The sequence below is a fragment of the Caloenas nicobarica genome, chromosome 5 (assembly GCF_036013445.1).
Source record: "Caloenas nicobarica isolate bCalNic1 chromosome 5, bCalNic1.hap1, whole genome shotgun sequence".
Classification (NCBI taxonomy): domain Eukaryota; kingdom Metazoa; phylum Chordata; class Aves; order Columbiformes; family Columbidae; genus Caloenas; species Caloenas nicobarica.
In genome coordinates, this window is record NC_088249.1 from 37,394,965 (window position 1) to 37,410,625 (window position 15,661).

Consider the following 15,661-nt stretch of genomic DNA (forward strand, 5'->3'; position numbering starts at 1 on the left):
ACAAAGAATATAGTTTAAGCCATCGTCCTAGAGGTAGCAATGAGCCTTCGATGGTTCACGAAACCCATACTTTTGTTCTTTTACAAGTTTGAATCTCTATACAGAAATGTTAAGGATTCAATATTTCTGAAAATCACTACGTTCACTCTTATGAATGACTCTCGACACCTCACCAATTGTTGACATTTCTTCCACTACATATGGTATTACAGGTCACTTGTGTGTTAATATGAGTTCACATATGAACTAGCAATATAGTGCTGTAGTCTCACAGCTATCAATGTACTTTTGATAATTTTTAGATTACTGCATCAAGAAATCCAGTAGATTATGGTTTCTGCTGCAGCACTATGTAAAATATTCCCAGAGCAAGAACCTCCACCATTTTTTATGTACATCCTTTATTAAACTGATCATTTTGAGTATTAACATGTTAAACTGCAACACCAACATTTTTACCACAAACCATATACAGCCATCAGCTAACAAGCATGGAACATCTCAAATTTACTTCTGGTCTTCATACTGGGAACTTCGGGGAATGTTAGCCACACGAGAAGCAAACTTAGTTTTTGATCCCAAAGAGGCATGTTTTTCCCAAAGTACACCCAATACCTTTTAATGCGTAAGTATCAGTACAAATGAGCTACTAAAGCTACAGGTTCACCTGTTCCTCCCATTTCACCTGACACAGCCTAACATGTTACCAACCTGAAGGCAGGCTGATGTGATTGCCATCTTTTAACTTGAGCCGGCTCCTCTTGAACTTCCCCATGCGTTTCTTCACCCGAGGCTTCTCCTGACACAGCTGGTGGATGATGATGTTGAGTTCCCTTTCCAGGATGTCAATCTCGCGTTCTGCCAGCTCCTGTTCTCGCCTTCGTAGCAACTCTTCATGGTTCTTCTGTTCAACAGCGGCACGAGTCAGCTCTTCTTCCCATGTGCGTAGCTCCTGCAGGGATATCAGAAGGTAGAAAAGAAAAGCTACCTTGTGATCTGTGCATTAAGATTAACATTACCTATTCTTAAGGTACAGCAGCAACAACTACACTCACAGCACTGCTGGTGCTACTGGTTAAAGGCTCAGCTGAAAGCTGAAAACATTAAACAATCCTGAAGATCTTCTACACCTGTCATTCAAGGTACTTTGTATCAGTATTAAAATTCAGACACCAGCACTTTCGAGGCCACACCTGGAATCCTGTGTCCAGTTCTGGGCTCCCCAATACAAGAGAGGCATGGACATACTGGAGAGAATCCAGCAAAGGAGGATGAAGATGATTAAGGGACTGGAGCATCTGTACTAGTAGGAAGAGCTGAGAGAGCTGGGACCGTTTATGCTCGCAAAGAGAACGCTTGGGTGGGGGGAAAAGGAAATCTTATCAATGCATATAAATCTCTGAAGGGAGGATGCATAGGGGATGGCGCCAGGCTCTCTTCAGTGGTGCCCAGTGACAGGACCAGAGGCAATGGGCGCACACTGAAACACATGAGGTTCCCTCTGAACACCTTGTTAATGTGGGCGTGGCTGAGCACTGGTACAGGTTGCCCAGAAAGGTTGCGGAATCTCCAACCTTGGTGATATTCAAAAGCCATGTGAGACATGGTCCTGAACAACTGGCTCTAGATGGTCCTCCTTGAGCAGGGGGGGCTGAACTACATGACCTACAGAGGTCCCTTCCAACTTCAACCATTCTGCAATTCTGTGAAAAGGCACTGAATCCTAAATTCAGTGTCATGAGAAAAGATGCTGGATATCTGACACGAACATGTTTACAATGGCCATTAGAGCATACCACGCATACGGCAACCCATTTTGCAAGATTTATTTGTAACACTGAAAAGAATTCATCCTTGCTTTCCTGTTCACTAAGTACCTACGTTACCTTCGGTATTGTTAAACTGTTTAAAAATAACCTTGCCATCTCGTGCATCATAAAATAGCACAAAATACAGCTCTAACATAAAAATCAATGAAGAAAACATCATCAGGAGGTCATTCCCATCAGTTTCCACCAAGCATGGATGCTCCCTAGGCATAAAGCAGCATAAGGCAAAGTTTTCAATCTTTCCTTTGTTGACAAAAGGAATCAACTGAAATAGTCCTTGAGATGTCAAAATGTCTTCTCACTGCACTCCTCTCTCCATAAGGACAAAAGAATTCAGCACTGAGAACAATCCTCTCCATCTAGCTAATTCCACTGCATAAGGTAAAAATTGAAGAATTCAAGTTAAACTTCATCTTATCAGATAGATTTTAGTTGAGATTTTTTTTTTAATAACTTCATTGTTACCTGTCACATCAATGCAAAGGCTTGGTACATTTTACTCACGTGGTGAATAGGATACAAAATTCTCTTTCCCCATTGCTACAGAGGAACACAGTACTCAAAACCTGAGGGCAGTCTAGCTGCTACTGTTTGGTCTTCTGTTTGTCTGTTGAAGTCTCTGGTTTTCAAAAAACGTCCAACATAGTTACGCCAAGGGGCAACATGGTGCAGCAGGGAAATGCCTATTAGGTATTTGATTTTTCCCAAAAGCTCCTATAATACGTGAATAGAAATGTTTTAAGTATTGTTGTGCGACTTATCTGCTCTGCCCTGAGGTCTTTTTTTCTTTTTCTCTGCCTCCTAAACCCAACTTCTGAGCCCAAATCAAGTTGACTGTTTATTATAAATTTATTTTCAGGCACGAGGCCATGAACTTAAAAAAATATAATTACTTTACTGATTCCACTGCAGAATTTCATACCAACTTTAAAGACAGTCTCTGTAAAGACCTTAACATAGATGCAGCAAGCTGTGCTTTCTACAAGTATGCTTGAAGAAAACTTCAGCTTTTTTACTTAACTTCTACTCTGAGGCTGATGGTCACAATTCTTTTTATTCCTGCTAGCATTTTCATTTTCTACGATTTACCCAGGTGGACTTCAATTACAACAGCTATTGGACCAGTCCCCTGGCCTGCACTCATGTTTATTATAGTCTATCCACTCCAGCTGTGCTCGAAACCCAGAACACAGACACCTGACAGAACCAAAGCTGCAATGTTTGCTAGAGTATGGACGGTGAAACTGCCCCTCCTACTTTTACTGTTAACAATTATCATTAGGCTTCTCGATTAAGATGCTAGTAGTGAAACACTGAAGACAACTTATCCTAGCAGTTTGCACAGTGTACAATGGAAGCTCACTACAATATTAGAGTAGCAGCTCAGAATGCAGATATTTATTTTACTCATCATTCTGCCCTTGTGTGCATCACAACCTGTCATTGATTTGAGGGACTTATTACAACCTCCTGTAAAGTACATACAAAATTAACTCTGGGATGCAGTAAATGATGATCCCTGTTTCAATTATGAAATGGGAAAATTATAATCCAGAGAGCACAAGCATGGAGTGTCTTTCTCTACTTACCTTTTCTTTGGCTCTGAGCTGATCAAACATCTCTTGGATCTCTTGTTTCCAGTCTTCCTGCAGGGAGTGGAAGGAATCTTTGGGCATTTCAAAGAAACCGGACTCTTGTATGGCAGTGAGATGGTCTAGGATACTGGCAAAGGAAGGTCGTGAGTGTGGGTCAGGGTTCCAGCAATCTAGAATAGGACAAACAACTGTTAAGCATCTCTCAGTATGGAGCTTTGATAGGATGAGTAGTTCTTTACTGATCCCCAGTGGCTAAGAGTGGCATGCACACTGTCTGTGCTACCCCATCTTTCTCCATTCCCACTTGCATTGACTATTGCCCCATCGTAAGCCAAGTATGGAATTCATGCTTACACAATATCCAACATCACTTAAGATCTTGAACTACCTGGTCTCTAAGTTCTATTGCAACAATATGCCAAGCGAAATAGAGCTTTACTAATTTACAAAAAGTTACATTTTCAAGCATATGTTAAAATCAAATAACTTCCTTAAATATTTTGCTGTAAGGTGTATGTGCTCACAGAGTGGAGATAATACGCAAGATTCTTGCAAACAGTTCTTTTATCACACACCACAGTGTTAACAGCCTTACTGCAGAAAGATATCTATCAGAGTTCTTTCTGATGTCAAACTCTAATACTGAGTCATATTATGAATTGCTTCCACAGGACTGAAAATTTGCCCTGCAAAGCAGACTGGGCATCGCTTGAGTGAAAACAGGAGATTCAAGTAAATAATGACATCAAAGAGACATTTGGAGTTTTCTTCTTTCTGAGTGTTCTTCTTCACTATTTGAGAAAAATCTGTTTGATCGGGCTTTTTTCATTTGCCTTTAAGATAAACCACAGATAAACAAGCTTTATCATTTGCAATGTAACGCAATGACTTACCCACTTAAAGAGCTCTAAAAACGCAGAATTTAAGGTACTCATCTTACCATGAGGCAACTCAACTAGCAATAGTACAAAAAGCTACTTCTTTTACAGTGATGGGAACTGAACATCGAAAATGGAAACGGAAATAGAAAATGGTATGAAGTAACATCTCAAGCTACGAATAATTAAGAACATGTTTTTAGAAAGCCATTAAGTGAAAATGTTTGACTTAACACTTTTGAATAGGAAATTCTTACTCATTCAGGCCCCCTTCTTCACCCTGATTTAAACTACTGCAGAAAGCATCACTTTCTCATTCTATATTGTCCTGTACTGGCACTTAAACAGGTTCTTGTTCAACAAATATCCTTTTATTCTCTTTAGTACTGCTAGACTCCTGCATGCCAATATTTGAGAAGAATCAAACAGAAAAACTTAGCATTTAAACATATACCCAGGGAATACAGCTTTTATGCATGAATGGAAGAAAGTAACACACAGGTCTCAAAATGCTCATATTATTATTGCTCTAAACGGTCACTGGATTACACACATTACTGCAGCACGAGGCAAGAGTTGAAAAATGTTCTAAAGTTTCCTAGACCTTACAGCTGCAAAAAAGGAACCATGCTTTTTGGTGATGTCCTAAAAGACATTCATTCATCAGTTTCGTGGACTGAAATACGCCAAGGAGCAGCTGCAATTAAAAATAAGTAACACTTCACAAAATCTGTGCAGCTGCTGAGGCTTGGTTTGCAGGTCTTTTCTTTGATTTTAGCATTACTGAGATTTTGCATTTGGGAGCTTTGGTTTCAAAACTGCTGGTATCAAGATGCTGGTATTTAAGCATCTGATCAGGTTGCAGGAAGCATAAACTGGAACAAATTTGTGTTTATGGATTTCAAACTGCTTCTCTTATCAAAATGGAGAACTGAGGATGTTATGGAGTGCTCGGAAGGCCCCCTGCTGCTGACCAATTAGTAGCAATGGGTGATACAGCTGGACTGTCAGTGCCATAATCCCTGCCTCTTTACCTCAGGTTTTAAGCATGGCAAAGCAAACATGACCGAAAGTAAAACAAAATGCTGCAGCCAGCCAAATGCATGAATGAGTGAACAGGATAACTATGCAGGTGGCCCATGGCTTTTATTTTCCCAGGCCTAGATCTGCCCTAATTTGCACTAATGAGGACAGTTGTAACATACAAGTCCTTTCTGTGAAGAGGGAACGTTCAGCTTTGTTGTCCCAGTGAAGACCACCAGGGCAGTAATTCAAAAGTAAACGCAGCATTAGGGGAACAAGAGTTCACCCAAGATGGGAAACAGCCTGTTTGAAAAACAGTTTCGGCCAAGGGGCAGAAAGTAATTGTTTTCTTGTTCTCTTCTTTCCCGTGCTCATGGAGAAGCCAAGCGTCCCAAAGCCCCGTGGGTGCTCACCCCTGCGCCGCTGGGTTCAAGCACAGGCCATATGCCTCTGCCCGACGTTCCCAATAGAGGGCATTATTTTCAACCCCAGCAGCACATACCTCACATTTAAGAAATCCAAGGTCCTCATTTTAGGGAACCACATCAAAATAAACTGTCTCAGCAGGACACTGAGCTGGTAGTTCCATTAACTCTTTCATCTGCGGTTTCTTGCTTTACATTGCTCCCAAGCTACTATACCTGCAACTCTGCTGCTGCTTACCGTCCATAGGATATGGTTTTTTTAGCACAACAGTACATGGAATTTTCTACTTGAACTTAACTGAAGCCTGTAAGCTACAGAAAAGACCAGAGGAATACAAAAATATTCTAAAAGAAGAGAAATCCATCAGAAACATTTCCTTGGATGAATCAAATTCCTTTCTTTGGGCTAAAAATACCACCAGAGGCCACAAAATGTCAGTTCTATGTTCAGACTCATTCTTTGGTCACTAAGGCTATAAAAACGTGTTTGATTTCTTTTACCTCAGTTTTTCTTTTTGCCAGATAGCTACAAAAATATTTATTACATATAAACACCTGGAAATCCTTGTGAATAGGAGCACTGAATAAAACACTTAAAGGTACTGTTGTGAGAGGGGGAGGAGAGGAAGGGAGGAACAACTGAAGCTCTGGAGATATGTGAGTAGTTGCAACAGCCAGCAGAGCAGGTCACACAGGTGCACCTCAAAAGCTACCCCACAGAATCTTTTTTAATAGCTACAGCAGCTCTGATGACAAACTCTTATATTTCTTTCCTCCATATGTAGCCCACCTTGGATATGAACTATCTCCACACACAAAGCAGAAAATCAGATCATTCTGACTGAAAATTTGAGTTGTTTTCAAATGTCAAAGCCATATTTAAACCCTCTTCCTGAAATGTCAGTAGGATAAAGTTTCATTCATTCTGACACTGCCTAGCAAGATGTTGAAGCTGTGAATCTCAAAACAAGTTGAAGACTTCAAACTAGACCAAAATATGCAAAGTTTTGGTGTTGGTGAGTCTTCACTACTAGAAAACAAGCAGCTAGATAATGACAGCAATAGCCTCCATTTTCCTATAAAGCCAGATAATAGAAAATGGCAGGGAAATTTCTTTCACCTACTACTCTTGCAGTCAAGTAACAGTCACAGCACACTAACAGCCAAGCCTAGCTCCCATAACAGCTTGCACCACTGAATAGCACCATTTGAGAAATCTGTGCTCTTAGGTATCAAAGCCAACGCAAGGAGGCAATGCTCAACAGCACTCCAGAGACAGCACAAATCATACTTGCACCACAGCTGGCTTACCTTCCATGAGTTTGGCAAAAGGCTCTGGACAGGTGGAAGGGATCGGAAGAGCAAGTTTATTCATGGCAACACCGTATGCTACTGCAAGACCATCGATTCCTCGGAATGGTACTTCTCCTGTTAGCAGCTCCCAAAGCAGCACACCGTAACTACCAGGAAGAAAACAGAAAAGATAATAGGTGTTTGACTTTAATACATTGTGCTGGGTTAGCTGAAACCGAGGTAGTTTTCCATGCAGTTAGAATCTTTCCTTCTTCAAAGCTTGCACAGCCTTTTGTTTTGGATTTACTACGAGAATAATGCAATAATGCTGCTTCTTCCCCAGGGTAGAGTCAATGTTTTTCTTTCAGTAGCTAGCTGTGGTTTTGAGTCAGTATGAAGAGAACGTAAAAACCTCACTGACATTTTGGCTCTTGTCAGGGAAACCAAGGACTTCTTCAACTGTCCAGCTCAAGTGCAAATTGGTAGGATGGAGGCATGGACAGGACCACACCTAGATTGACATCCAGGTTGATCAATGAAATATCCCCACCATTAGCATCATGCTCCATATAAAGCTGCAGCCAGCTTTTCCAGCGAGTTAGTTCAGGTTTTCCAGGTCATTTGGTTAGTTCCATTCTGGTTCAGTTTGATGTTAGGTTGGCCTTCTCCTGTTCTGCAGTTGGCCTGTTGGCCTTTCTGTCTTTTGCTTTCTCTTTTTTTTTTGCACTTTCTCACTGGGATTGGATGTTTGAGACCAAAGTGCTCTCCTCTCCAGAACTGGCTGCTTGGCATGACTGGAGTTTTGTGAGAGGTTGCACTGAGTTTCATTTATTTTATATTTATTAATAATAATATCCTATTATTACTATGTTGTTTCTTACTAAACTGTTTTCATCTCAACCCACGTGTTTCTCCCTTCCCTTTTGGTTCTCTCCCCTATCCCACTCATGGGGTGAGGGGACTGAGAAAGCAGCAATTGTGGTCTTAGTTGTGGGGTGGGGGTTAAACCACGACACACATTCTTTGTTAAGCAAAAAGAAAGTACCTGAACCTGTTCAGGGTGTCTGGTACACTGGAGAAATCGCAGTTTTCTGGACAAGCTCATCATGGCTACCAAGCTGGACAAGTGTCTTATTTTACCTGCTTTTTTAAATAAGACTGAAATACAATGCCATTTTCACCTTTTGTTTGGTTGGTTGTCATTTTAAAAAAAATAAGTGAAAAATAGTTGTTCAAAATTAAGTTGTTCTTAAGATATTCTACAAAATACTAACTATGAAGTTCAGGAAATAGTTCCAGGGCTGTTCTCCCCCCAGGTATACAGCAAATCCCCAGAATGTTCTCTCTGCTTCTAAGAAACCTGAGCCAGAGATGACTTCTTCATATTTAGTGACCCGATGTTTTTTTCTTCCACTGATCTGAACCCATTTATCATCCACTGTGTTCCATGGTAGCAAGTTCCACAAATTTAATGATGCCTTGCCAAAAAAAATACTTCTGTGTGTCTGTTTGGAGCTTGTCACTTGAAAATTTCATTTGCTTCCCTGTACTTCTTCCAATACAAGGAAGAGTGAACATATGTTCCCTATTAGCTTCTTCTACACCATCCATGATTTTACCAGGTCTTACTACATCCTGTCTAAATCATCCTCTTTCCAGCCACCAAAATCCTAATCTAACTAAATCCTAATCTAGTTACTCCCCTGAACATTTCATATCCTTCACTGACCTTGACATCATCCGTACCATTTCATTCCATTTTAACATTTTTGTTGGAATGACCAAAATCACAAAGTTTTAAAGATACAGGGAGAGGCACATGATTTCCTGTTTTCTTCTTCATTTCCTTCCTATTAAATTTTAATTTGCCACTTGCCTTACCAACTCCTTACAAAATGAGCGAGGTTACCCACAATAACTCTAACATCTTTTTACTGAATCGTAATAGTAAAATTTAGAGCCCATCATTGTACATGTGAAATTCTTCCATGGGTACTTACTTTGCATTTATTACCATTTCATCTACTTTATCATTCAGTACAGTAAAACTTATCCTCAGCTATGTGCAGTAGATTAATTTTTATCTTCCTGAAAAACTCTGCATCAGCCACAAATGTCCTTACCTAACCATTTACTGCTTTTATGATTATGCTGAAGACAAGAATTCCCCATTAAGAAAACTGATTTATTCCTTTAGTAATTAAGAATTGACTAACTGATGAGAAACAGACTTGTCCTCTTTTCCCACATCAATTTACATCCTTTAAAAAGCTTGTGACAAAAGACTTTGTTGAAAGTTTCTGAAATCCGAAGAGGTATAAGAATTATTACCACTTGTCCACATACTCTGCAAATCCTTCAAGAATTTTCATTGTTTCACAAGATATGATTTCATTCTACAAAAGCTGACTCTTCCCCAGATATGCTCATATGTCCACTAGTTCCCCGCCCCTTAGTGCTGCTTCTACCATTTAGCAGAACTGAAAAAATCAGACTTTCTTATCCACAGGAAGCTCTTTTAAGACCTGTCATCATGTTTGCTGCCTTCAATTTCTCCAGTATTAATGCAGCTTTAAGCAACAGATTACAAACCACAGCTATTAACTCTGCTGGCTCTCCCATGTTCCTGTAGAAAACTTGGGTGTTTCTATAAAACCCAGTGATTTGCTACTCTTCATTTGTCTGTGGACAGTACTTCAGTATGAGAAGTCCTCCGGCTCAGCTCTCTTAAAGAGAGATTTTCAGCTTAGAAAGTCTCTCTTTGCTCTGTTCTAGCAGACACAAGTCACAATTGTTTTTCTGCTATAGCCTTATCTTCTTTGCACTCTTACACCTTGGTCACCTCTGGCCCATATGTTCTCCTGCAGGGTTCTCACCTGTGCTGAATTTGAAAGCAATTTATTTGGTTTTATGCTTTTCGCAAGACTCTCCTCAAAACCCTTTCGATCTTGAGTGTTTTATGTTCAACTTGCTAGTACTTAAGTCCATGACTACTTTTCCTTATTTGGATATAGGTTCAACTTTTTGAAAGACATCTTCCAGTAGTCTATTCTACATCATCTTCTTCATTCAATTAAAGTCTCCCCTGTGCATTTGCTCTGAGCTTTAACATAGTGTCCTTAAACAATATCCATGCTGCGTGTTCCCTTTGTTGTTTTTACACAAAATTCCTATATTTTGTCATTAATCTCCTTGAGATTAGACACTACTGTAATGGACTGATTTTTCTTAATTGCTCCTGCACAGATATTGAATCTAAGTATACATATATTTTAACCATGGTCATTATGTACTATTTTGAAGTCCTCCTAAGCACACCTGAAGAACAAATGAAAAAGTGCTTCTCCTCCTAAAAACTCCCTGAATCGCTGCTCCATGAAATGACTGCTAAAAGATAAACTCTTCTTGCTTTAAAGCAACAATTGCCTACCCATTTGAGAGTAATCAAAATTTTCATTATTACAACCTGTACTCTTGCAACCTCCTCCCTTACCCTCTACCCCATCAAGTCTTTAACATTAATTGTAACTGCTGCCACCTTAGTTGGACAGTCTTAATAACACTTTTCCTATTTATATATGAAATTTCAGTCACTAGAGATTCCACCTTTGCTGCTAACACAGCTAGTTTACTTTATTAAGCAAAATATCATACATTTTCACCTATACAATCTTTTGCATTTTTCCTGTGTAATTCATACTCTTGATATTCTAATGATTATAATTAATTATTTCTTTCCATCAGGCTTCTCAAATCCTTACTGTATCAAGAGCCTCATTTGAAAAAAATAAACAGGAGTTTAAGGATTTCCCATTTCCTTTTTGGCCTCCTGGGATTCATAAGACACTTAAAGAAAATGAATACTGGACTGGATATACATTTGACCTGTCTAAATCTGATTGAATGTTGATGTTACTCTTCAGTTTGGATGCAAGTGTTGATATCAAAAGGTAGGAAAAACTACCAAAGAGTTGTGTTATTACTTTACCACTAGTGGCATTTGAACAGCAATCATCCCAAGTGATTAAACAGCAAGAGAGGTGCTGAATGGAGTGTTTTTCATTAACTTTCAAGCAGGGAATTGAGGATTACAAAGCAAAAAGCCAGAGACAGAAGAGATGTATACAAAAAAGGCATAGGAAGAAAGAATCAAGGGACTCTCCTCATTCTCAAAAGGGAGGAAGAAAAACTCATCAAGCTCATTTATTTTTCCAGCACACGGTAGTAATTTTTGGACTTTAATTACGACATGAACCATATGATACAGACCATGAGTCCAAGTCAACTGACACTTGTATGAATAATTAACCATCTCCCAGTGATCCAGTAATCCCTTAAGCCATTTAACATCAGGTTCAATCCTACACATTGGATTTTCAAGGATAGGCAGGCTGCAGGTCTGCAGGATTTCACATGTGATTTTGCCACCTCCCTCATAAGTCTGTGCACTTAGAAAAAAACCACTAATTTCTTCTCACTGTTATTGTTCAATGGCATTTCTACCATGGGTTCCTCTTATCCATCTCACTAGGTTCAGCACTTTCCATGAGAAAGGAACTATCAGGCCAACAAAGAGATCCCAGCAACAACAGGAACTAGAATATTACTTTTGTTAAGAAAAAAAACTTCATTACAGTTTACTGGCCATTAACAGTTTGCACTTTGCACATTGCTGGACTGGCAGTTGCAGAGATGACATTTCCTGCTTATTTCACAACAGTCAGTTGTGTACACATCTCCCACACAAGCCCCTACCAGTACTGCTGGTCTACACTTACGTGCCAGATACTGAAGTCTTGCCTGTGCTTCATTTCACAGAGGAGTCTACAGAAGCCTGCAAGAAGTCAGTTGTGGATGGAAGTGCTTGCCAACACTTGATTCAAATTAAATATTCTAATGACTGAAGTTCCTACACCCACCACTGAATGCCTGAAACATCTTGATCTGCTAATCAGATGGTTTTAGGTAGTTCTGATATTCCATTCCTAAATGAAAATTAAATTCCTAATTATTTCACTGGTCTCAGAGTAGATACATCTTAAAAGCATCTAAACTGAGAAACATGGGGAACTCAGATCAAACTTGTATAGTGGCTTTATCTTCTGCATAGCAATCATATTGACAACATGTCTTTTAAGCAGCACAAGTAAAAAATGAAGTATGCAGCAAACAAGGAATATGTTTAAGCAGTTAAAAATGACAGGGAAAGTTGAATTACACGCCTATTAACATTAACTTGCCATACAGTATTGGATAAGCTGCAATATCTGTGCTTCAATTTCACCCCTGTAAAGCCAAAGCAAATATATAACTCTTCTCTCAAACACATAAACAGATTTACAGGAACTACCATATGTAAATAAAACCGTAGCTTCTTTGTCCTCTGTGCAATGCAAGCACAAGATTTCTGCTGTACATCTAAAGCTTGTGGGTGCATCACAGCAAAATTCATAGCAACAAATTTTCACTAGCAAGATGTACTAAGTACTGTTATTATCAACAGGCTTTGCAGTGGCTCAGATCCCAGTGATAGACACCAGTGTGTGGGAGCATTCCCCAGCCTCATAAATTCTTTGCCAAGCCTTCTTTGGAGTGGGACAAAAAACAAAGATCAAGTTTTTTAAAGGGAGCTTGATACACGTTTTGAAATGAATTGCATGAAGCAGTTATTTATGATAAGATTGACTCAGGAAATTTCAGTCCTAGCAAGCATCTTCTGCAACATCTTCACCTGTTTGTGCAGCAAGAACATAAGTAGAGCAAGATTCTTATTAAAAGGCTGGGCACCAATTTAGCCAGCAGTATTTTTCTAATAAGCTTTACAAAAAGGGCATTGAAATAAAAAGCTCTGTGAATGTTAGGGATAGAGACAGCCAATTTTGTTGATGCTAGACAGAATAACTGGAAGGTTATCAGGCAAAAAACTCCCTTGACTCCAGTGATTAACCAAGAGGTTGAAGTGGACAAGAAGAGGGGCAAGTCTAATAGGATAAAAAAGTTCATCTTGTTAAGAATTTCAAGTTGCATCCTTGGGTGGGGACAGGATTTATTACACATGTCCATGATTGCTTTTGTAAAATCCAGTGCTTACAATCATTGACACACTAGTAGTGACTGCACTGGCAAGTATTTGTCCTCTGCATTCTTTTCAGCTTATTTAACTATGACTCAAGGTTTTGGCCACCAGGGAGAGAAAGCTTATTCAGAGACAGTGTAACAGCTCTGTTGATGGTGACAACTCCATGTTTAAGGAAAAGCACTGAGAGGAACTCCACCTGTTTTCAAGGGAAGACTGGTAACTATAAAAAAAAGAGAAAGTGATGAAGGTATCTTAAAAACATAAATAAATTCTGAAAAACTAACAATTTAAGTGATCTACAATCCTGAAGTGATTTACAGTCCTTGACCAAACTGATATTTTTGCATAGGCATAGAGGCACTTTAGCTACCTTCATGAAAAATCAACACCTGACCTATTAAGTGTTATCTTTTTAAAAATGAGGTCATACTGGTACAGAACATCTACTGATCTGTTCACATCATGCCTGGATTAGGAAAGTTACAATCACAGTGCATTTGTTTCCTCCTTCCCTTCTCCCTATCCTCCAGATTACCCTTAAAGACCACTCCTGGTACTGTTTCAGGAAATAGCAAATTGAGGTTTGAGCTTGACAAGCTGTGTATGATCCAGTACTGTCAACATGTGCATAGAAAAGGTGCACAACCTTGAGACTTTCATTTCTGCCAGACTTCAGTTAGAAGAAAAGCCTGGATCTTGCTCAGTTCATCTCAGATTAACTGCAGAGGCTACCACATTTAATTACAGAGTCAGAATTTTATCCACACCATTACTGTACAAAATAGAAATTCACAGACTTATCACAAGGCAACACATTATCTATTCAGTAAAACTGGGTAAGGAAAATGAAAATATCCCCAACCAATCTCTGCCATAACAGCCAGACAATTCTGCCAGCTGGGATATTTCTTTATCCTGACAGATTTTGCAGCTTGCACACACTGTGTGGGAGCATTACTGACCAGTGAGAGAACCTCACTGCTCTAAAGACCAAGTCACCCCAACATTTCAATACTTCTCTCCCCACAGGAAAAACAAAATTCTGCTTACTTCATCTACTTCAGATGTCCAGTCTGATTCTATATCACACAGCATCCAGAAAAGTCACTGTCCCAGAGCTATTTAGTGAATTCTGGATTTACTAAATCACTTAATAGTCACATCCAAGCTCAATTTCTGGAAATCTATGGGCCAATCCTTACACTACTCCCAGCAAAGCAGCTCCCATTCTCAAAAATATCAGTGCATGAATGGAAAATACAATACATACACACAAGTTACTACTTATGGATTACATACTCAGATGGACCTTGAGAAGAGATTTATTATTTTATGTGAAAGACCAGAATGGTGGAAATTATTCATAAATTTATTATGGAAGTGAAAAACATTGTATTCAGGTTGAAAGTGCAGAGAGAATTTGTGTACATTTGTGTACATATACATCAGTGACAGGTAACTAGCAAAACAGAAAACGATCTTACTGTTAGTAAAACAGTAAAAAAAGTAATTTTAAGTATTTCATGGATTGGTTTATGGCCTTTGATTATGTCAGCCAATAGCCAAACAAGCACAAAAAGTTTGTTTTAGATAAAGCAGAGGGAATTGGGATTGCAAATCCAAGGATAGTCTGGATGTAAATTTATAGAACAAACATTTAGAGCCATGGAGGAGCTGGTCCACCACTTTCTACAGTAAAAAACCCAACATTTACAATTAATAAAAATCAGTCTGAGAGTCCGATAGATGGAAAGCTGGTGGATAAAGTTTTCTTAATACCTGAATTTTAATATTTGGTTCACCACTACTCATTTCTAAACATAAGAGGTTTCCTGGCAGTTCTAGTTACTCAAGAGTATCCAATCACTTAATGGCAAATCAATACCTCCACACATCGCTGCCTTTGGAGAACATGGAGGAGCGGATGACCTCAGGAGCCATCCAGGCATATGTCCCAGCTGCGCTCATTTTGGTAGTTTTATGCCATTCCCTGGCCAAGCCGAAATCCGTGATCTTCAATATCTTGTTGCTCAGATCTCCATTTTCCACCTTTTCGAGTATCAGTACTGGAGAAAAGGGGGGGAAAATAAAAGGTATGCAGAGTAAAGCTAATATTTATGCAAAAAAGATCCTCCTGGAGATCTCCCAAATTTCAAGATTCTCCTTTACTTTTAGTTATTCAAACATATCACACTCTGTTATAAGTTATTTCAAGCTGATCCTTTCATCTGACAAGTGAACAGCTGTCTAGCAGATAACTTCAAACTTAATCAAAATACTAAGCCTCAGAGAACAAATAGATAACAACGTAATTATTTAATATGGTGCCCAGTGCCATTCTGTATAATAATTCTCTGCTAAGAAGTAGTGAACCACTGTAGCTTCTAGAAATCCAGATAAGGGAAGATATCTCCTAATTAATCCTCTCTCAGCAAGCCAGTAATAGCATCTTTTTCTTGAACTGCTTAGAGGACTTTTTTTAAAATCCAAATACACACACAGGCTGGATATACCCTTCCTGTAAATGTGTTACAGTGGA

The 15,661-nt window shown here is 39.2% G+C and overlaps 1 protein-coding gene across 1 annotated transcript in view; it reads right to left on the minus strand.

The window, feature by feature from the left end:
- Positions 1-15,661, minus strand: part of MAP3K9 (mitogen-activated protein kinase kinase kinase 9) — a 54,010-nt gene that overhangs the window by 10,265 nt on the left and 28,084 nt on the right. The window contains exons 3-6 of the mRNA XM_065636576.1: positions 15,008-15,188; positions 7,062-7,210; positions 3,419-3,594; positions 712-952 (exon numbers count right to left, since the gene is read on the minus strand). Of these exons, the coding sequence (XP_065492648.1) occupies positions 712-952; positions 3,419-3,594; positions 7,062-7,210; positions 15,008-15,188 (747 nt within the window). The remainder of the gene's footprint in view (positions 1-711; positions 953-3,418; positions 3,595-7,061; positions 7,211-15,007; positions 15,189-15,661) is intronic.